Consider the following 21,812-nt stretch of genomic DNA (forward strand, 5'->3'; position numbering starts at 1 on the left):
ATCAGAGTGCTTGAGAGATTGTCAACACACGTCTTTAAAAAAAGCAAAACAATTAGGAATATGTTTGTCAGGAAACAGAATATACACAGTTCATGTCAATGTATTAACTTTTACTGTATTAGTAGAATTGATTCAGATACATTCTATTTAAAGTAAGATGGAGTACCTTAAACACCAACAATATCATCACATAGTGGGACCACACGGCTCTCGAACATGCAAGTCTAGGATTCCTCCTACAAATAATGACCTTTGAATTATAAATACCTGTTAGACTGCCTTTCTTGGGATCCAGACATATGAATGAAACACACTTACAACCTCTTAACACACATAGAAACAGTTGTGTCCATTTATTTAATAAGTACAAGGTAAGAGCAACAAATGTAGAACTGACTTCAAAAAATTATTATAGACACAGAGAAATTCAAGAACAAGCAGCGACATCAACTTAAATATTTTTAGTATCATTTTACCACAGGCTGAGATTAAATTAAATGAGGAAATAAAAAAATAAAGCTTACTGAAGTGTTTTCTAGGTTTATGTGGCAGATATGATCATGCATGACAGCAGTACGTACAAGTTCTACAGGCCCACTCTTAGAGATGCACACACTCAGAACAACGTGCATTAGGAGGGATTTATTTGTTCTTTGTACAGAATACTATTGGAAATAGCAGTATTAGTTATATATCTGTCCTCTCTGCAGTGCGGATAAAGGCATGGTATGCAGCTGTCCATTTGATTGCACAGTAAATAATATAGCAAACTCCATCACAGGCAATAAACCAGCTGGCGATTGACGGAGAGAAACAGTGTGCTTTGATGATCTATTGGTGCTTCCGAGACTGCTTGCTACCGCTTCATTCCAAAATGCAGCCTTCTTTTCCTCCCTTCCTTGTTAAATAGCAGGATAACAAAAGAGGAGCTAATAAGTGCATCCTTAGAAAGGCATTCTATTTCCACTTGCACCCACTATTGCAAGAAATCTGCAAAACTTGAAGATGTCCCCACTGTATCAGATGAACCTTAAATCTGGAGTTTCATACATGTCCGTTCTGATGGTCATATGAAAGCCATGTTGATCATAAACTGAATTTACTATTCTTCTCACAGAAACACAAACTGTGATGCAAACATCTTTTTCATAAGCATACTTTTCTTCATAATCACATGAGACCCCCTTCAAATATGTGAGTTCAGAATTTGCGCGGTACAGTAACCTTTTGTGTTTGATTTACTGCGCCACAATTTTGCCTGTTGTAAACATGTGCTCCTACCTACATGGCCATCTGCGGTCAATAGCTCTTTCTAGATAAAGGAGGGGGATGTGTTGTAAACTTGTTCTCCTCCCAACATGGCCACCTGCTGTCATTACACCTTCCTCTATGTTCCTACCTACCAGCCTCCCAGAGTGCCTGTCTACATTCTATGTTGTACTTGAATGTTCCACACTTGACAGTTGATGGTCTGGTCAGCTGGTGAGGTGTGTTGCTCTGATGTAACTCAATAAACCTAACTTATAACTACAAAGAAGAGTGTCCTGCTGCCTACTTCTACTCATTTACAACATTGCTCCATGCAGATTCACAAAGGAATACTTACATTTTGTGTAAGTTAACACTTGCTGTAGTAACTTTACAATGTGTTGGTATTCACAAACTGAGAGGGTATTTTTTATTTCTAGTCTTTTTACTAGTAGTAAAATTACACTTGCATTTGGGAATACCAAAAAGTAGTAAAGTTATTGTGAATACCAAAAAGAAATAAAGTTATTACAGCAAGTGCAAATGTACACAAAAGTGTAAGATTACCTTTGTTAATCAGGCCTTCAATGTGGGATTAGTTCTTACGTATGGAGCAACATTGTCGTCCATTAAATAAAAGAGTTTATGATATTACACACATCCTGAACTAACATATTTGAAGGTGCTCTTATATGTGATGATGAAGAAAAGGGGGCTCGTGAAAAAATAATTTACATCTTTATACACAATATGGTTTGGCGGGGAATCTGGAATGGATTCTAAGTTTTCTGGTTTATTTGTGCAATTCAGTCACTAGATTCATAGCTCTTTCTCTCAAACACATTTGTAAATCTTTCCATTAATGTCAAGATGCATCACACTTTGTAATTTTACTAGTAGTGAATATACACTAGCAGGGTGTGAATACCAAAAAGTTGTAAAGTTACTACAACAAGTGTATATTTAAACTAAAGTGTCAATTTAAGTTTCTGGATCAGGTCCATTGAGTACACATGACAATTAACTTGTTTCTGAGTTCACTAGTGGCATTTTGTAATGATTGAAATGTATCACTGTTAATAAATGCCTTTTAATGCCATGAGCTAATCCAATGTACTAAGTTGAAAGGCATCCGCAAGTTAAATAGTTACAAGTTTTCGAATTTTGAAGAGACTTTACCACAATTTTACAAAAGTTTGTTGTATGATTTACACAACAAATATTTTCATGGCTCGGATTGTGCTTGGTTCTAGAGTCAAGTCAGACAGTTGGCTTGACCCAGGCTCAGCTATCCCTATTGATTTGTTGACTTGCCCACCTCTAAGACAAAGTTTTAAACTTTTTCCACTTATTATGTGTGCGTACACCACACATGCAAAGTCAGTAAAGTGTGGATAAATTCAAACTTTTCTGCTTTTCAACCCCAACTTCCAAGAGGCATCATTATTTTGGCCGAAAGTCCTGTCTACAGCTGTTAGTTGATACATTTTGATAAATGTTATTTCTAATTTCTCATTACAAGTATACATAATAACAATCACCATGAAAGAAACAAGAAACGTGCCATTTGCCGTTAACAATTATTGTTAAAAATTGCATTGGTATGCACTGATACAATATGTATATTGGGCTTTACGTCAACCATAAAAACTATGGGTGGTTGCATGGGTATGCCTGCTCATATACCACCCAGGGAATGCCACTTTATGCAAAGCAACAAAAAGCACTGCTAGCACTGCTTTGCATTATTTCATGGCTAATTTCCAGCTCAAATAAACCCCCAAATATACATTTTGTGCTGATTTACATCACTTTTGGGATGCAAATCCAATGCAAACTTTTAGCAAATCCCTTAGAGTATTTATTTTGAACTGTGAGGAGCCAAAGCAGCATTTTGGGTTTGTGCAAGCACGTCTCATGGTACCATAGTTATGCACTCGTCCTATAGATGGCCATTGCCTTGGAAAGGATTCTGTACCAACCAGTGTCTTCCATGCAACACTTCGAGAACTACAACAGGTCTCAGCTGGCTTTACTAAACACCTATTGTTATGTTTGAATGATGACATTGTTCATCTTATTTCACCCCAATGCTTGGGGGGCTCTCACAGGCAGCGTGCTGCTACCAAAAATAGAACAGATAAACAAAGAAAAAACAGGTTGATTTCTGTGACAGGTGAAGCTTTTTATGACAGTAAATTGTGATACAAACTTTACAATGTGTAACTCGTGATTTTACAGTTTGTGTCCAAAAGAGTAGTTATCAGTAATATTTACATCTGCCACAAGTGAATGGAAATCAGCTGCCCTTTGTGAGTCCTGTACCGTGTTATAAAATAAGTGCATCAACAGTGTAGAATAGTGTATTAAATGCTTACAAATACATCCAGGGCTGTTCTCTAGTATCCAGAGGACCTAAAATATTACTTCAATATAATACAATGCATATTTTAATTTTAAAAACTGGTTGCAAACTTTTCACAATATCTTACTGTACTCGCGCCAACTAGAAGCCACGAAACAGGTTCTAAAATAAAACTTTGGTACTAAACCACATTATATACACATATATTTATATACAGTAGAAATCTCTCTCCGGGGTAAATGTGGAATTCTATAATCCACTGACTGCAAGACGGTGCTGCTGGCTGTGCAGGTGCTGTCTGTTAAGAGACAGATGAGATGGCATTATGAGGAGAGCCCATCTGTGTCAACACCTTGTCCAGCCACTGGAGAGGCCCGTGCAGGTGGATTTCGATCCAACAGGGGGTGCTGGTGACATCTTGCCGGTGATACTCTGCTCCCCAGCCCTAAAATAATTGAGCAAAAAGAATTAGGTTCTGCACAAAACCAAGTCAAAGACAGTCAGTGAACAAGGAAGCATTAGTTCAAAATAGAGTTTTTGGCAATACGAGCTAAAATGGCAAGTGTAGCGCCCACTGCTACTCTAAGGGTCATCAGAAACAAGATGAAAAAACATGGATGAGCCACGAGAAACACAAATGCAGGCAAACAATATTCAGGATGGCACAATGTCTGAAGTAGGCCCAAGTGTAGTTTCAATTACGCTGGTGTAATTTGCGTAATTTCTGGCACCCCATGTTATTCATTTTACACAAAATGCTGAGAAATTATGCTACATCGCACAATGGGTGGGGGTATGTAGTCTTACTTATAGGATAATAAAGTGACTTGTCATTCTACTGGACACTGCCTTATTGTCCATGGAATTAAATATGAAGTTCAAGACGTTATTATATTCAGACACCATGCTGTTACTAGTAACTAAACCAGAGTTTCCAGGTCCAACTCTTTAAGATGTAATTGAAAAATACAGTATTTGCTGATTAAACAATTGTGAGAAATCAGAAGTATCCCAATCTCTCTAAGTTTTAACCCATTGCAATATAAAGGGCTAGACATTAAAAGCCATAAAATAATATTCAAGTAGGGATTCCATTGCAAAAAAGAGAGATTCTACTAGTAAGAATCGGGATAAAAATGGTAGATCGAGAAAAGGATTACATTATGTGTAAGAGATAACAGTTCAATATATGGGGCAAAATACACTTGATTACGATGAATGTTTTATCAAAATATCAGCTGCGGCCCGTGCAGGTAAGAGTGGTGGGGTGGTGGAGCCGGGTTGTGTGGGGGGATAATCAACAGACGACCATGAGGGAAAACTAAATAAATAATGTTCCTTCGTCGTCATCTGTCGAAATCCTTCCCGCCCCCCCCCCCCCCCCTGCTCTGTACGGGCTGCGGATGGCAAATGTTGTAACTGTAAAAAATATACCTTAACTATTTCAACTTTCATTACTGAAACAGTTTAACAACTTAACGCATATATTTCTTTGTGGTGAGCAAAGCAAAAAATGTAATTGTGTCTGCTTACGCTATGCATTAGGCAGGGAGGGTTTGGGTTGCATTTATTCCTTTGAATACTACATTGTCTTTGTACTTCTAAACTCCAACTATTGGTTTAAGGAAGCTAGACTTCATCTTTCTAAATCGTGTCATTGTGAAGCAGTCTCTAAAGACCTGATTTAGCCTTTGAGAGACAGAGCAATGCCTCTTGGGATGCTGGAGGATATTACCTCTGCCATCCCAAGGGTACTCTGCCAACTTTAGACATGATTGCAAGCTCAGCAGTCATCTCTGTAAATTGAAAGGAATCGCTGTGATGACAGTTCCTTTCAAGGGACTAAGGGCCATATTATCAAGAAAGGGCGATACATTATCGCCGCTTTTATCAGCAGGAAACTGCCGCTAAAACGGCGATAATGAGCTTGATAATATGCCCTTGTGAATTCCCATAGCAGCCCAGGTTCTGGTGTTACCTAAAGCTCAGACAATCCCTGCCCCAAATTTATAAACACAGCCCTGGAATAGGATCCTAATATAAATCCACTGTCAAAGGAGCAAATCAAGGAGCAAAATTACAGGGTCACATGAAATTTGAAACCAGGTATACAAAAAGTTTTTTTATTATTTATTTATAGATTTTTATATCAACATTCAATCATTTTATAAATACACAAATTTCCCGTGATCATGATAGCAAAATCACATAGATCAAGTCCCACACTCCTGATTCATACATCACATCCACACCATCAATCGTTCCCAAAGGATCCTCATAAAATATCACACATCACTCCCTCACTAGCACACATCAAATACTATGCATACAAATTGTGCATCAAAGTTACAGATGGTCAAATGACAGATTGGAAAAAGTCATGAAGGGGTGGCGGGGTAGATATCGTCCAGCTACCCCACACAAGCAACGCCAACGCGCGTTTCAGTGTGTTGCCCCAGCCAGGGCTACACCTTCGTCAGGGCGAAGAACAATGGGAAGTGGGACAAAACACCTGTGGAAATAATCGGATTAAGCACAGGTTTCAGAAAGAATACTCATATTAACATGATAGCATCATTTTGACTAAAATACAGGAGTCATAGTGACCGCTCCAAGGACACAATAATAGATCAAAACGTATAAATTCAGACTGGAATAGATGGCTTCAAACAAAAAACATATAACATCCTCATTTGTCCAAGAAACGTAGTGTCCATATTTATCCTAGAAAGACATCCTAGGTGGCGTGGGATATATAGGTCTGATTCACCAGAGAAGACCAGAATAAGAGAAAGAAATAGAGAAATGTTTTTAAAAAACTAACACCAGTGGCAAACAGAATAAACCAACGTGATTTAAGAAAAGATTCCACACTAGTGCGGGCAAAGTGACCACTCCCATATATCACAAAAAAGGTTTTAAGAATAATCAAAAAGAATGAGATACCCCGTGTCACTCGGGTACTAATCATTCTCAAAAAAGTGTGTCAGCGTGCAGAACAGGGAAAAACAATCCTGGAGAGAATTCGTGTTTCTTCAACAGCGTTCTTTAAAAGAAAAAGGAGGGTATCAAAAAACAGGGGCTTTCCCACCTTAACAAGTAAGTACTGTCCCGCGGAACAGGGCTCACGAGGGGGGGGGGGGGGCATTGGGGGGAATCACTTAGGGTGTCTAATGGGGACTTCCTGGTCCCAACCGAAAATGATACCTACCAGGTATAGGGGGAGAGTTCCTCAGTTCCAGCCTTCATAGAAGGGATTCCTCTACGAGGTAGGACCAAATAGTATCATCCGAGGATTTCGAATATCTGGGCTGTTTATTAGCCAGAAAACATGGAACAAATCTGGGGATAAATAAGGATAAGTGAAAGAGATGAATATGGCGCACAAGGAAAACCTCATAGGTCATCTAGTGAGTTCAACTAGAAATACCTGAAAAGGTCGTTATAGAACGCATTCGGGATGATAATTAGAAAATGTATAGGTCTATCAATACACCCAGGCAAGAGGTGTTTCTGAAAGAAATCACTCAAACGGCGGACCCTGCCGGTCCCGGTCGGTATACCCATTACACTAATGAGGTAGAGGGACCCGGGGGGGGGGGGGGGGGGGGGGGGGTTGGGGGGGGGAGAAGGGGGGAAAAGGAATGACTACAACCCCATGCTGGAGAATTCATAGATTTCACTAAGGGGCCACGAGGTACCTGCAAACCAAACCGCAATGGCGGAAGGGAGCATGCTGGACCCTACATCTGCGTAGGGCCAGGAAAACTACCAAATGGGTACATACGTGGGCACACCAATTCGAAGGAACTGTTCAGACATGAGAGACTTTCTCACCCAAGCTGAGATTTTGAAAGAAAAACTCGCACATCGTGGTTACCCCCACAAGCTGATAAAGGACTCGTTCAAGCGGGCTAGATACTTCAATCGGGAGGCCATGTTTATGCCCAAAGATAAGGAGCCAACAAATTAGCTGGTATGTGTGACCAGACACTCCAATCTTAACCACAAATTAAGACAGGCCATACATTTGTGCTGGTATCTACTCAATTTGGGTAATGGGGAAGAACTTATGCCCAAACCCATCCTTGCCTTCAGAAGGAACAAAAACCTAAAAAAACATCTTGTTAGAGGAAAAATGCAGGGCTATTCGGCATTAGTCCACAAAGCTATCTGTGGCACCAACCCTACACAGGGCAACCATCGATGTGGTAGTTGTCAGGCCTGCCTTAATGCACTGATTGGAAACACGATCCACACTCCAGAGCGCACCGTCTCCTTAACCAAAATGACAAATTGCCGCACTTCCAACATTGTGTATATCATTTTCTGCCCATGCAATTTATTGTATGTGGGAGAAATGGGACGGGAGTGCCGAACCAGAATAGGGGAACACAAATCCAATATTAGAACTAAAAAGACCTCAGCTCCCCTTGTGACCCATTGGCTTGAGAAAAACCATTTGGAAAATGACTTGAAGTGGTCGATATTGGAAAGGATCCAGGTATTCCCCGGACAGGACCCCTCAGCTGTACATAAAAAAAGAGGTTTTTGGGATTTACTTCTTAGATACCGTCAAAAAGGGCATAAATGAGCACTGCCCTTGGGAAAATGCAATCACCTAAAGGAGATGTCTTTGGGCTATCTACCCCAAATCTGATACCTCTACTTCATACTTCGATAGGCCTGGCAAAATAGGGGATCTGACTGAGCTGAGGACACGACGACTATGAGTCTCTATGTTGGAACTTTGAAGAGGGCCACGGTGTGGGCACCCTTAACTACCATGCTCTTTAATGTGGCTCTATTAGTCCTTCGTTATAGTATATAGTACATCTTTGTTGCAACCTATATGTGTAGATCACGTTTCCCTGTCTGTCCCTTACCCCTTCACCCCCGTTCGGGCTTTTTTATCGGGCGACCAGGCCTGTGGAACCTCGATTTCACCGTGTAGGCGTGATCACGGTACTTTCAAGATGGCCGCGATCTTTATTTTCATCTGAGGTCAGGCGCCTAGTTAAGTCCGCTTTCTATGTCTATTCTTGCTACGTGGTTTGACGTTATGCAGCAATGAAATCAGGGGTTTAAATGGCCGTGAGAAACTTGGATTACATTGCGGCTTGGCGAACCCGATGTGAGTGGCGGGACATTTTGTGGATCCCCGATATCGTGCCAAAGGCGAGTTTTTACAAGTAAGTGGAACCTCGTGTGAGACGCTTGACATAGTCTCTTAGTTAGGTGTTCCCACTTAGTCAACCCGGGCTAGCTAATTAACTCATTAGCGTAATGGGTAACTCTGTAGTGTCCTTTTTCTTATGGCTCCTTTTCTGTAAGCAGTAAGTAAGTAATTTTTATTGTCTTAGGTTAATTAGAACCATTACAGAAAATACATTAAAAGCTCATATCATCAGGTAAAAGATTATAAGACATTTTTTTTACAAACAAGAAAACTTTAGTTATAAAGGTAGTGGCTAAAAACAATTTGATATGGGAGCATATTCATAGTGTCCTGTCTTGGCCGTCGTTCAATTGATCTGGTCAGGGCCAAAGTCATGATTTTTTAGTTTCAGTTCGAACAGTTTCAGGAATTTCACCAACTTCCCATTTAACGGAGGAAGAGCTGGGTCGAAACAAGCGAGAACTGCTTGTCTGCGTGTGCGGATATTTCGTTCATTAAAGGCAGTTTTTAGCAGGGCTGCTCTTTCCTCTTTCAGCCTCGGGCAGGTGCATAACAGATGTTCAAAGTCTTCATTCTCTGCACCGCACAGCCTGCATTTTGTCCCACAGTCCCTTCTCAGCCATGGTTGTTAATGTGGAATGGATGGTAAGATTCCTAGCCTACGTTTTAAAAAGGCTTCTTTAGATTTCCTGCCATACCCCAGACCAAAGTATGCTTGTAGCCCCGGCGATTTGTATGTGGACAGAGTCATCCAGGCGTGTCGCCTGTGAGAAAAGGTAGCTTTGTCTTCTACATGCGATAGTGTTTTTATGCACTTGTTTACAACATGCTTGAATTGCGCATGCAGTAATGGAGTTTCCCATAATTCTTTCAGACCTGTGACAGTCAGGGACTCCTCTAAGAATGTTTTCGCCGGCAATTTGGAGGAGCTGCTTAAGTCTTGCCATAGCTGATGGTTCAATGTGTTTTCTGGTGAGTTCTTTATTTTCTGCCAGCACTTTATGTATGACCCTCTTCTTGCAAGCATTTGGCAGGTCAGTCCAAATTCTAACCGGATCTGGGCTTGTGAGGTGTAGGTTGGCAGGTTAAAGAGAAGTTGGTAGGCCTTTGCAATAGTTGTGTCCAGCAGTTTCGCATCTGGCCTCTTGAGGCCTCTCTGCCGTATGTGATAGATGACTCTATTTTGACTTGCGCCACCCGGAGCAGTGGGAGAAGAGTGGGGCCGTTCAGGTTTGATTTTATCTGTTTAAGCGTAGTAGCTATCAGCATCCCTTTCCTCTTGATTGCCTCTAGTTGGTTTGAGAAGCGACCTCCTTTGTCGACCAAGATTCCGAGATATTTGTATTCTGAGCAGTTTGCAAGAACCTTTGTTCCAAGGAACCAAGTGTGCTGCTTTTTGTTCCCAGTTATAGACAGAACTTTGGTATTTTATCTGTTTAAGCGTAGTAGCTATCAGCATCCCTTTCCTCTTGCTTGCCTATAGTTGGTTTGAGAAGCGACCTCCTCTGTCGACTAAGATTCCGAGATATTTGTATTCTGAGCGGTTTGCAAGAACCTTTGTTCCAAGGAACCAAGTGTGCTGCTTTTTGTTCCCAGTTATAGACAGAACTTTGGTATTGTCGATATCGTGCCAAAGGCGAGTTTTTACAAGTAAGTGGAACCTCGTGTGAGACCCTTGACAGTCGCTTAGTTAGGTGTTCCCACTTAGTCAACCCGGGCTATCTAATTAACTCATTAGCGTAATGGGCGACTCTGTAGCGTCCTCTTTCTTATCCCTCCTCTTCTGTAAGCGTTTAACCTGGGCACCCTCTTGAATGCTCTATACCAGTTGGGAAAGCCCAAGCCTCATTGTGCCTGTATTATCCCTACCAGCTGAACACGCTTGAGTACTTATTTGTCACCGTCCTTGATTCACGCTTGACGGTCACTGCTGTGCTCAATCTTGGAATTGGTGTGCCCACGTATGTACCCACTTGGTAGTTTTCCTGGCCCTACGTAGATGTAGGGTCCAGCATGCTCCCTTCCGCCATTGCAGTTTGGTTTGCAGGTACTTCGTGGCCCCTTAGTGAAATCTATTAATTCTCCAGCATGGGGTTGTAGTCATTCCTTTTTCCCCCTTCTTCCCCCCCCCCCCCCGGGGTCTCTCTACCTCATTAATGTAATGGGTATACCGACCGGGACTGGCAGGGTTCGCCGTTTGAGTGAGTTCTTTCGGAAACACCTTCTACCTGGGTGTATTGATAGACCTATACATTTTCTAACCATCATCCCGAATGCGCTATATAACGACCTTTTCAGGTATTGCTAGTTGAACTCACTAGATGACCTATGAGGTTTTCCTCATGCTCCATATTCATCTCTTTCACTTATCCTTATATATCCCCAGATTTGATCAATGTTTTCTGGCTAATAAACAGCCCAGATATTCGAAATCCTCTGACAATTCTATTTGGTCCTACCTAGTAGAGCAGAGCTTTCCAAACTCTGTGTCGTGGCACAGTACTGTGTCGCCTGCCATGTGTGGGTGTATCGCGCAATGAAGACGTCTGCAGGCAGATTAGGGCGAATGCTCTTTACACTGAAATAGAGATGTTAGGCGTGCGTGAGCGCGCAGCCTCGGGCGCGCATTGAACTTTGAATGCGCAGTCAGTCCACGGAGCAGCTTCTGCTCTCCATCCCAGGCGCTCGGTACGGCAAGTTTAGCAATTGAAAAACTCGGCATTAAATTGCATCCCCGGTGAAATGCGCTGTGTGTCTCTGGGAACACAGTATTTTTCAGCAGGGAACCGCGTGTGATGGACTGGGCTAGGCGTGTGAAAGCGTCGAGCAGCATGCTGGAGTTACCGACTACGTTTTTTGTTACGCCTCACATGCATGCATTTCTTTAAAGGTTTGCAGTTTTCAGAGAGCTCATCGCATTCAATCGAGCCAGCATCAACAAACAGATGGTTGTTAATTGCAACACCACAAGACACAGTTATTGGGCCTGCCTACATTAACAAGAAATTCAGCCATTCAGCTAAGATACTCATCACCCTCCATGACAGGACTCCGGCAAAAATGGAGTGCTTCTGATATGAATTCATTTTCACCCGCTCCCTTTACTGGGCAATTACGAGACCACAAGCATAATCGACACTGTTTTAGAGAGTTGAGATCAAGGCACGCTGGTGTTAGATGCTTTTCCTGCACCACTCAGGCACGAGAAAGGCATAAATGGGGAATCTTTTTTCCCCCGTTTTTTTTCTTTGAGGTCTGCAGACTGGAATCCGACATTGTAATATAAACATTCTTAAGTTTTGATAGTGGCGCTGTGATGCAGACCGGTTCTGCGCCTCAATGTAGCAGTAGTTGTCGTGGTTTAGATCTGACAGTGCTTGGAGTATTTTACAGAAAGGGAATACTCAATGCCCTTCGTTATTCAATTATTACCCACAGCGTTTTCTCCGGCATCAGAGATTTAGGATTGTTGGTATCTGCTGGATGTACGTATTTCCTGCTCTTTTGTGCACACTTTACAGCCCTGCTGATTTCGTCAACAGTAGAGATTGTTGGGCTGTGTAGCCCAGTGCATATATTACTACGAGGCTGTACACAACGCCCACGGACTGATACTTACTGCTCTGTATTATCCACTGCAGATCGAGTACTTTCCCACCAACAGGGACACATGGCAGAGATATAAACTACCCTCGTTACTTACCCCATATAAGCAGTGGAATAGACTATGCGTTTTCTCGTGGCCTCCATATAAGAAAAAGATGGAGGCGAGGCAGATGTAATTTCTCTGAATCGGTTTGTAAAAGCACCGTTCCTGCGCGGACATCTTGGAGGGCCAAAAGTCTGAAATAATTAAGTCGGGAAAATATAAATAAGCATGCAAAAGGTCACACGCTGTTCTACCTTGCTGCTGTTTTGGATTTTGAGCAATAGGTTTGAGCAAGAGAGTACCCGTTTTGTGATAGCCACTTTGTAACGTTGCTGAACGCTGTTGTCTATAGTTTGTGGTTTAACCAGGTTCCTTTTCTGGGTGAAGCAAAGTGGGAAGGTTTTGGCAGTTGACTAATACTTTTGGTATTTTCAGCTCGAATATTTGGCTGGGGTGAATGCAGTTATTGATATGGAACAATAAAACTGTAGGTTCTTAATATCCCGGAGTGCCTCTGTGCTTTTGAGTACTGGTAGTGCTTAATTTGCAAACAGAAGAGTGTCCGTGCCCGAAACTGTGGTGAAAAAAGTCGCCGTCCAGTGCACTTAAATTAAAGGTGCACTTAAACGTCGACGCATACAAAGGCTGGTAGTCTTAAATCCACTCCCAGACGCTCACAGCCCTCTCTCTTGCAGGTTCCTGCTTTCTACCTTCGCAAGTGCCTGAATGTAGTGGTCCTCCAGACAAAGCACCAGGAGCAGATGGGTTGGAAAGGTCTTTGTGTTCATCACACGCCATGGTTTGTTTACACATCATAGCTGTGAAGAAGTTCTGGTCTGAGCTTGTGGTGCATTCGAGGGTGATTGGGTTAGCTAGAATTACTAATGCTGATTAGTTCGCCCTGAGACATGCCTACACTCTCGCTGTATGCCTAAGGATGTCAGCAGAACAAGCGACGGATAGACAGTTTTGCCAGTCACTGTCTTTGTTAGAACAGATTTACAATAGCTTTATTAACCTTCCTGCTTTCTCAAATTTGCTTGAAAATGCACCATTTGCCCACTCTTTATTCAAAATTTTCTCAGAGGTGGGTGAAACCCCCAAAACCCGCTTAATTGTTTCGGGCTTACTCGCTCGCTACATTGCATTACCGTGTCACAAAATCTTGCATTTCAAAAAATGTGTCACCAGCATGAAAAGTTTGGAAAGCTGTGTAGTAGAGGAACCCTGTCTATGAAGGCTGGAACTGAGGAACTCTCCCCCTATACCTGATAGATATAATTTTTGGTTGGGACCAGGAAGTCCCTATTAGACACCCTAAGTGATTCACACCCCCCCCCTCTTGTGAGCCCTGTTCCGCGGGACAGTACTTACTTGTTAAGGTGGGAAGGCCTCCCCGTTTTTTGATACTCTCCTTTTTCTTTTAAAGAACGCTGTTGAAGAAACCCGAATCCTCTCCAGGATTGTTTTTCCCTGTTCTGCCCGCTGACACACTTTTGTGAGAACGATTAGTACCCGAGTGACACAGGGTATGTCATTCTTTTTGATTATTCTTAAAACCTTCTTTGTGATATATGGGAGTGGTCACTTTGCCCGCACTAGTGTGGAATCTTTTCTTAAATCACGTCGGTTTATTCTGTTTGCCACTGGTGTTAGTTTTTTAAAAACATTTCTCTATTTCTTTCTCTTATTCTGGTCTTCTCTGATGAATCAGACCTATATATCCCACGCCACCTAGGATGTCTTTCTAGGATAAATATGGGCACTATGTTTCTTGGACAAATGAGGATGTTATATGTTTTTTGTTTGAAGCCATCTATTCCAGTCTAAATTTATACGTTTTGATCTATTATTGTGTCCTTGTAGCCTATCTTGGAGCGGTCACTATGACTCATGTATTTTAGTCAAAATGATGCTATCATGTTAATATGAGTATTCTTTCTGAAACCTGTGCTTAATCTGCTTATTTCCACAGGTGTTTTGTCCCACTTCCCATTGTTCTTCTTCGCCCTGACGAAGGTGTAGCCCCGGCTGGGGCAACACACCGAAACGCGCATTGCCGTTGCTTGTGTGGGGGTAGCTGGATGATATCTACCCCGCCCCCCCTTCATGACTTTTTCCAATCTGTCATTTGACCATCTGTAACTTTGATGCACAATTTGTATGCATAGTATTTGATGTGTGCTTGTGAGGGAGTGATGTGTGATATTTTATGAGGATCCTTTGGGAACGATTGATGGTGTGGATGTGATGTATGAATCAGGAGTGTGGGGCTTGATCTACGTGATTTTGCTACACTGGATTATGGATGATCATTGTCACGGGAAATTTTGTTTATTTATAAAATGATGGAATGTTGATCTAAAAATCTATAAATAAACAATAAAAAACTTTTTGTATACCTTGTTTCAAATTTCATGTGACCCTGTAATGTTGCTCCTTGATTTGCTCCTTTGACAGTGGATTTATATTAAGATCCTATTCCAGGGCCGTGTTTATCAATATGGGGCAGGGATTGTCTTAGCTTTAGGTGTGTTTGATCCCCTGTTTTACCTGCCCCTAATCATTCCAGGGGTCCCCCTTCTTATATGCAGATTCTGGAGTTAACCTGGGCTGCTATTGGAATTCACAAGGGCCTATTATCAAGCCCATTATCGATAATGTATCGCCCTTTCTTGATAATATGGCCCTAGATGTTTAATGCACGGCTGCCATCGGGTTTAACGACTATCCAGCAACATTGTTACTTTTTTATGTTTTTCAAAAACAAGCTTGTTTTTGGAGAGCATAGGATAATGACCCTGAACCCTGGGAGCTTCCTCCCTGGTTGTGGGGGTTATTATTGTTTTTTTTCTGGAACCTCCCAACCAGGTTGTTCCTCACAGTGATAGACATGGGAAAAAAGACATTACACTGAAGTAGCAGTCCCAAGATTCCTAAAGTTGTCTTCCTAGGCACAGGTGCGAAATGCTGTATATGCAGCCAAGTTTAAAGAAAATAATGCCTTTTCACTCTTCTGGCTTTGTTTTACTCATTCAATGTGTTTTATTCACACCATATTTCTCCATATGTGAGTAAAAACGTATTTTCCCATAATGCATTGTATTCACATTAGACGTTCATAATATTGCTTCCTTCCTCCCAATGCATTTCGGCTTCACGAGTTTCAGGAAATACCTATCGGGCTACTGGCATGTATTAATAACGTTGTCACCTATATGAACATGTACTCAGTTTAATCTTTTATTTCATTCAGTTTCACTATTTCACGCTCAATGTCATAGGAGTGTTGTAATATGTATTCTATTGTCATGTAGCATCGCAATATAGGCAATGGTATCGTAATCACTATTTTTCAGAAATCTAATATTTTTTCCCCTTTTTATCTTCATTGACTAACTAAATTAGAAAGTCACTTTAACACACATGTCAGGCTCTCTTGTCAGTACGTAAAGACGCATTGTTATCCCCATTTTTCACCTTTTTATCTTTATTGACTAACAAAATCAGTGTCACTTTAACATACAAGTCAGAGTCATCCGCCAGTACGTAATGACGCACGCTCACGTTTTAAAATAACAACCGACAAGATAGCAGGCACCAAAGAACAACATGTGAGACAATTACTTTATTTGTCTAGGAAAGAAATAAACCAGCGCCTCCATGCCAGCACGATGATTAGGTTTCATAAAGCTCAGAGAATTCCGAGGGGCCTGAGAATATCCTTAAGACCATCCCTATGCAAGAACACACAGAAATGTACTGATAGATGGTATGCAATACTGAATAAGTGTTCTCTGGATTTGATCCTTTTGATACTAGAAGAATTATCAAATATCCTGGAAGAATTGAGAAAAGAGATTGATATAGTCAAGAGAGAACTGGACAAGTCAGTTACAGCGTAAGAAAAGTCTAAAATTTTAGAGGACATCAATAACCAACTTCAGAAACACTCCAAGAAACACACCAAGAAGTCAACGAAAGGAAAATAAGAAAATATCTAAGAGATACTATCGATTATAAGTTAGGGGAAGTGTACACATGGGCGGACATTTATGCCCAAAAAAGGCAAAGTAAACCCTACACAACTAATACAGACACTTCCTCCACGGACAGTGACGCCTCGACAACAAATATACCATGGGAAAATAATACCCAAGGTCAGCAAAACATGGCAAGCACATCATCCACTGTTCCTTTTTAGGTCTCGGCCTAGCGTACACTGTGCAGCCAAGATTTTAGGTTTACAGTATGGGGGCTTGAACCCGCCCCTCTTCTCCATTGGCTGGCTTCCTAAACGGAGGCCAGCCATTTGAGGAGAGGGGCGTCACTCCGTTCAAGCCCCGTCTTTTTCGGATTCGGGAGCGTGTTTTTTGCAGTTTTTAACTCCGTGACGTCATCCGTCACTCAACAGCAAAAACCACGCCCCGAATGCGAAAATGGCGGCGCTCTTCTGACGCCATTTCTGCCCGTCCACCGCCGGAAGAAGTCGAGAAGCTGCCGAGTCCTACGGTGAGTGCTCGCTTTTCTTGCCTATCTTCCCTGATTGTGCTCGTGTTCTTGCCTCTGTCCCCTCATTGTGCGTCTGTCCCCTCTGTTGTGTTTGCTTTTCGGCCCCTCCTCGCTGTGCTTGCTCCCCTGCCCTCTCGCGGTGCTTGCTCCCCTGACCCCTCGTTCGTTGTGCTTGCTGCTTGCTGAACGTGCCAACGTGAAACTGTGATATTACAGAAGGGGGTAGAACCCATGCGATCGCGGGGACCTGGGCGTTATGTAGTAAATGTACAGAGGGGTCCCCGTGAGGAGGAATTATTTATAAACAACCAATAAAAATTTCAAAAAGACTAAGATAGTATTCAAAGAGGAAAACTGTTGTCATTTATTCAACAACACATGATGAATGATTTTAACGCATTATTGCAATCATTAAAAAAGGAAAACGAGAAATCGGAAAGTGAAATGGCCCCAAGAAGGGGAAGAGGGAAGGGGGTGTGCTCAAAGGCTGTGAAAAGGATTATAAAGATAGTACACAGACTTAAACAAAATATACATACTTCCAAGAATCAACAAGGAAATAGGAATTATTCCAAAAAACCAAAACGGCCTACATCAATTAAGGCAAGCATTGGGCAGGTATTTCAAAAGAGGGGCATTCCACGGTCACATGTATAATTCAATCAAATACAGGAATTCTATACTACAGCTATACTACAGACTCCGTCAACCGCTACCTACAGTAGCGGTTGACGGAGTCTGTAGTATAGCTCGCAGCAAGAAGGTCTGCTGCCTCGCGTAGCGGATGACGGCGCCTGCAGCAAGAAGCCCTGCTGCTTCGCGTCCTTAATTTCAAGAGTTGGTTGTGACGGCTGATGACGGCGCCTGCAGCAAGAAGCCCTGCTGCTCCGCGTCCGATATTTCGAGAATTGTTTATGACGGCACGCAACTGACCGGTACGCCTTGGCGACCGCCGCATGTACCCAGCCCTCCAATTCGAAAAGTGTTGAACAGACCCCTTAAAGCTAACTGAACCAGCACAGCGTCTGCTTCTGTCTGCATAGTATCACTCCTGTTGATGTATCTCCGCATGGAAATTGGTCAAATTAGACTGAGCTAACTGAACCAGCATAGCGCATATTTGTGTTTGCAGAATATATCTCCTGTTGGTGTTCCTCCGTATGGAAGTCGTTTAAATTGGACTGAGACTTGCCCAGCTGTATTTCTCCATACCGGCAACCTTGCCAATTGGTCCTGCTGATGTTGAATCTTATGGAGTGTATTTTACTTCACTTCAGATAGGACGGCCCCTTCACGTCCCTCCCCCACTGCAACGGTCCTGATGAAGACCCCGGTAAAGGACTGAATTTAGCCTACAAACAGGGGTCGAAACGTCGACACCTCTTTACTCTGGGACATCCGGCACAATTCCTGTATTTGATTGAATTATACATGTGACCGTGGAATGCCCCTCTTTTGAAATACCTGCCCAATGCTTGCCTTAATTGATGTAGGCCGTTTTGGTTTTTTGGAATAATTCCTATTTCCTTGTTGATTCTTGGAAGTATGTATATTTTGTTTAAGTCTGTGTACTATCTTTATAATCCTTTTCACAGCCTTTGAGCACACCCCCTTCCCTCTTCCCCTTCTTGGGGCCATTTCACTTTCCGATTTCTCGTTTTCCTTTTTTAATGATTGCAATAATGCGTTAAAATCATTCATCATGTGTTGTTGAATAAATGACAACAGTTTTCCTCTTTGAATACTATCTTAGTCTTTTTGAAATTTTTATTGGTTGTTTATAAATAATTCCTCCTCACGGGGACCCCTCTGTACATTTACAACGTGAAACTGTGGGCGTAGGGGGACCAGCGGGGCAGACTCAGCACTTGCAGCCCAAGAGCCAACAAAAAGACAAGCAGTTGATAGCAAGCTGAAGCAGGGTATCAGCGACAGGGCATCGCCACAACCCCCTATCTCGTGTACATAAACCAGATATGATAACAGCAACTGCCGAATATAAATATTGAGCAATGTTTTTTTTTTTTTAAATTTTTTGAAAACCTTTATTGTTCAAAAAAGGCAAAACAAATACGGGCCTACAACCATCCGGCCGGCCTCGAAAACATTGATGCAAAGTTGCAAATAGACGGGTCTCAGCAGTATCACATCACAAGGTAGCAGACAGTCCAAATTACACTGAACCTAAGGGAACTGCCAGGAAACAGGAGGTGTGAAGGTTAATTTTAAAAGTTTTTTACTCAATAATATGCTATAAAGAATAGTAAGTAAGAAGGATCAGGGACCAAGTAACCATCAAGGAGCGGGAGCGGGCAACACCATCAGCAGTGAATAAGCAGGCAAAAACATAGGCAATGTAGCGGCATGAAGCAATCCCTAAGGACAAGTAACCACTAATCACATCACATGTCAATCGTCACCCCCCCCTCCACCCATCCACCCCACCGATCCAAAGAAAAAGGAAAAAGTGAAAGCGTGAGCATAGGAGAAGACAAAAAAAATAAGGCCCATAGAACCAAAGACAAACGAAACCCCCCCCACATCCCCCCACCCTACACGCATGCAGAGGCTACGGCCTCCCCCCCTTGCAGTGTGCCTGTCGCCCAAAAAAGAGTACCCGAAATACAGCTAGAAAGAAAGGAGGAAAAGAAAAAAGAAAATCACGAATGAACCGAGGAGGGCCAATTCTATACGCTCCCGGCCGACCCACCCCCACAGACTTCCTCCACCCCAAGTATCACCAGTACAGCAGCAAGCAGCAAATACAATTACAAATGGGGAGAATCATATCGTATTGTGCATCCGAGTCAAACAGTTGATATACGTAGCAGTCCCATCCTAATCCCCGCCAGTCCGTGAATCAATACAACGGAGGAAACCGCCTAGCCCTGGCCCGATCACAGATGCCCCCCTGGACACACCCCTCGAGGAAAGCCAACCCCCTCTGTAACAAAGAGACAAAATGGTCGCAAGGAAGAAGGGGGAGACTCGTAAACACAAAATGGACGGTGCCATTCACCAAACAATCCGTTGACCTCAATAAAAGGAGCCTTCGGGGTATCCTGATGGCACAAGCTCCACAATGGAAAGAACAGAGGCCACAAAGAAGGAGCCTTCGGGGGGCCCAGAAATGGCTTAGCCGGCACCCGTGTCAATAGTGATGGTAGCGAAAACAAAGAGTCAGTCTCCAGAGGGGGAAACAATGTATCACAGGTAGAGCTGTCGGACGGCCGTCCGCAGGCGCCGATACAGTCAACACCGGTCTCTACATCGCTGGGAGCACTGGAAAACACTGTAGCCCCTTCACGCACCAGCAAAGAAAAATGCGAGCGGAGCTGGGAACAGACCCTCCGCTCCCGCCCCAGAGCAGACGAAGTTACATCGAGCTTCTCACATAGCATAAGGGAGCCATTTCTCAAAGCCGATCGCAGATCACAAAGGGCAGCCAGGATAGCCCCATAAGACAATGCAGGCTGTGATTCCCTCGTCTCCAAATCACGAGAGGGTGCATGCATTCCGGCTCCCAGCCCGGATAGGGTACTGCAGTCCAAGGACGAAAGCGGGCGATCCTCCCCATACTGCGAGTCAGCAGACACATCCATTCTGCAGATAATCCGATGCAAAAGCCGGGGCGGATGCAGCATGAATAAGTTACAATCCCAGCCTCTGATGCTGCCAAGGCCAGCTGTAATCGTGCGTCCTCAACAAGGAGCCGCCTCGGCGCAGATGGATAGGCTAGGCAAAGGAGCAATCCGCCGATTTCAGGCAAGCATAGTAATGGAGTCTAAGCATCACGCCCCCAGCACCGAACAAAGGAGCCGCTCGTACAGTACATCTTTTCCCTACAAGTGCGCTGCAGTCTCAGTGCGCGGCAATCCACGGCAGATAGTATGGTCCGGGCTGCGTCCCGTTCAAAAGGCAACACTCCCTAGGCTCCAGGCAGCACGCAGGCAGTCCGGCCGCCACCACCCCATCGAGGTCCGGCGGCGAGCGGCGGTGCACGCAGGGGTCTGAGCATCAGGACGGCTTCGTAGTTATCTTCGAGCTCCGGACGAGCAGGGATCCCGGAGGAACACGGGCTAAGTCAGCACAACTTCCCGATCTGACCACTGCTAAAATATGTCAGGATGCTAGGCAGGATAGCAATGCGGGGCTCAAGGGCTGGCGGAGCCGGGAGCCTACACGTCTGCTCCGGTCGCCATCTTGGCTCCTCCTCTCAATATTGAGCAATGTTAAAGCCGAAAGAGCATTTGATGAATGCCATTGATATGTACAGTCTGCTTGCACTAGTTAAGCACTGACCGGTTGGGGTGGCCGATTGCGCAGGTGATATTTTTGTGAGTCTTTCTCTGCCTCTTTGCGCCACATCTGCCCGCCAATCTCTGCTTTCCTCTACCCCTCCTAATTTCCCCCGTTATTCCTCTCATCTGTAACAACGTGCACCCGCCTCTGTAATCCTCACTGTCCTCAGACCATTCTTACCGATCTGCGGAGTTCCCTTTCCCCCTGCAGTTCTTGTACATCATCCATGTTTCTCCGCCTCGCGTCACTTCCGGCAACAACTCTAAAATCAGTTGCCAAGAGCAACTGATTTCGGGCCACACCCCTCACATACTGTTACCAGCATTAAACCCACCCACATTTGACATAATCGCGCTGAAACATCTCTGACTACCATTTCAATGAAGATCAAATACGAGTACTTCAGAAGGGAACATCATTCGTACCGACGGCCCACACAAACTCATTGGAACTAAATGTTTGTCTCTTTAAATTAATGAGAAAACTGAGATTGCGCCATTTTTTAGACAACGTCATAACAGAGCGAAGGACAGAAGAAGAAGATCAGCTAAAAGGAT

The 21,812-nt window shown here is 43.3% G+C and overlaps 1 protein-coding gene across 3 annotated transcripts in view; it reads right to left on the reverse strand.

Moving 5' to 3' along the window:
- Positions 1-324: 324 nt before the first annotated feature.
- The window catches only part of SMAD9 (SMAD family member 9), a 177,109-nt gene continuing 155,621 nt past the window's right edge, over positions 325-21,812 (reverse strand). For all 3 annotated transcript variants that reach the window (XM_086935088.1, XM_086935087.1, XM_086935086.1), the window contains exon 7: positions 325-4,058. In XM_086935088.1, coding sequence (XP_086791214.1) covers positions 3,915-4,058 — 144 coding nt within the window. In that variant the 3' untranslated portion in view covers positions 325-3,914. The remainder of the gene's footprint in view (positions 4,059-21,812) is intronic.

Source organism: Lissotriton vulgaris, chromosome 8 (genome assembly GCF_964263255.1).
Source record: "Lissotriton vulgaris chromosome 8, aLisVul1.2, whole genome shotgun sequence".
Classification (NCBI taxonomy): Eukaryota; Metazoa; Chordata; class Amphibia; order Caudata; family Salamandridae; genus Lissotriton; species Lissotriton vulgaris.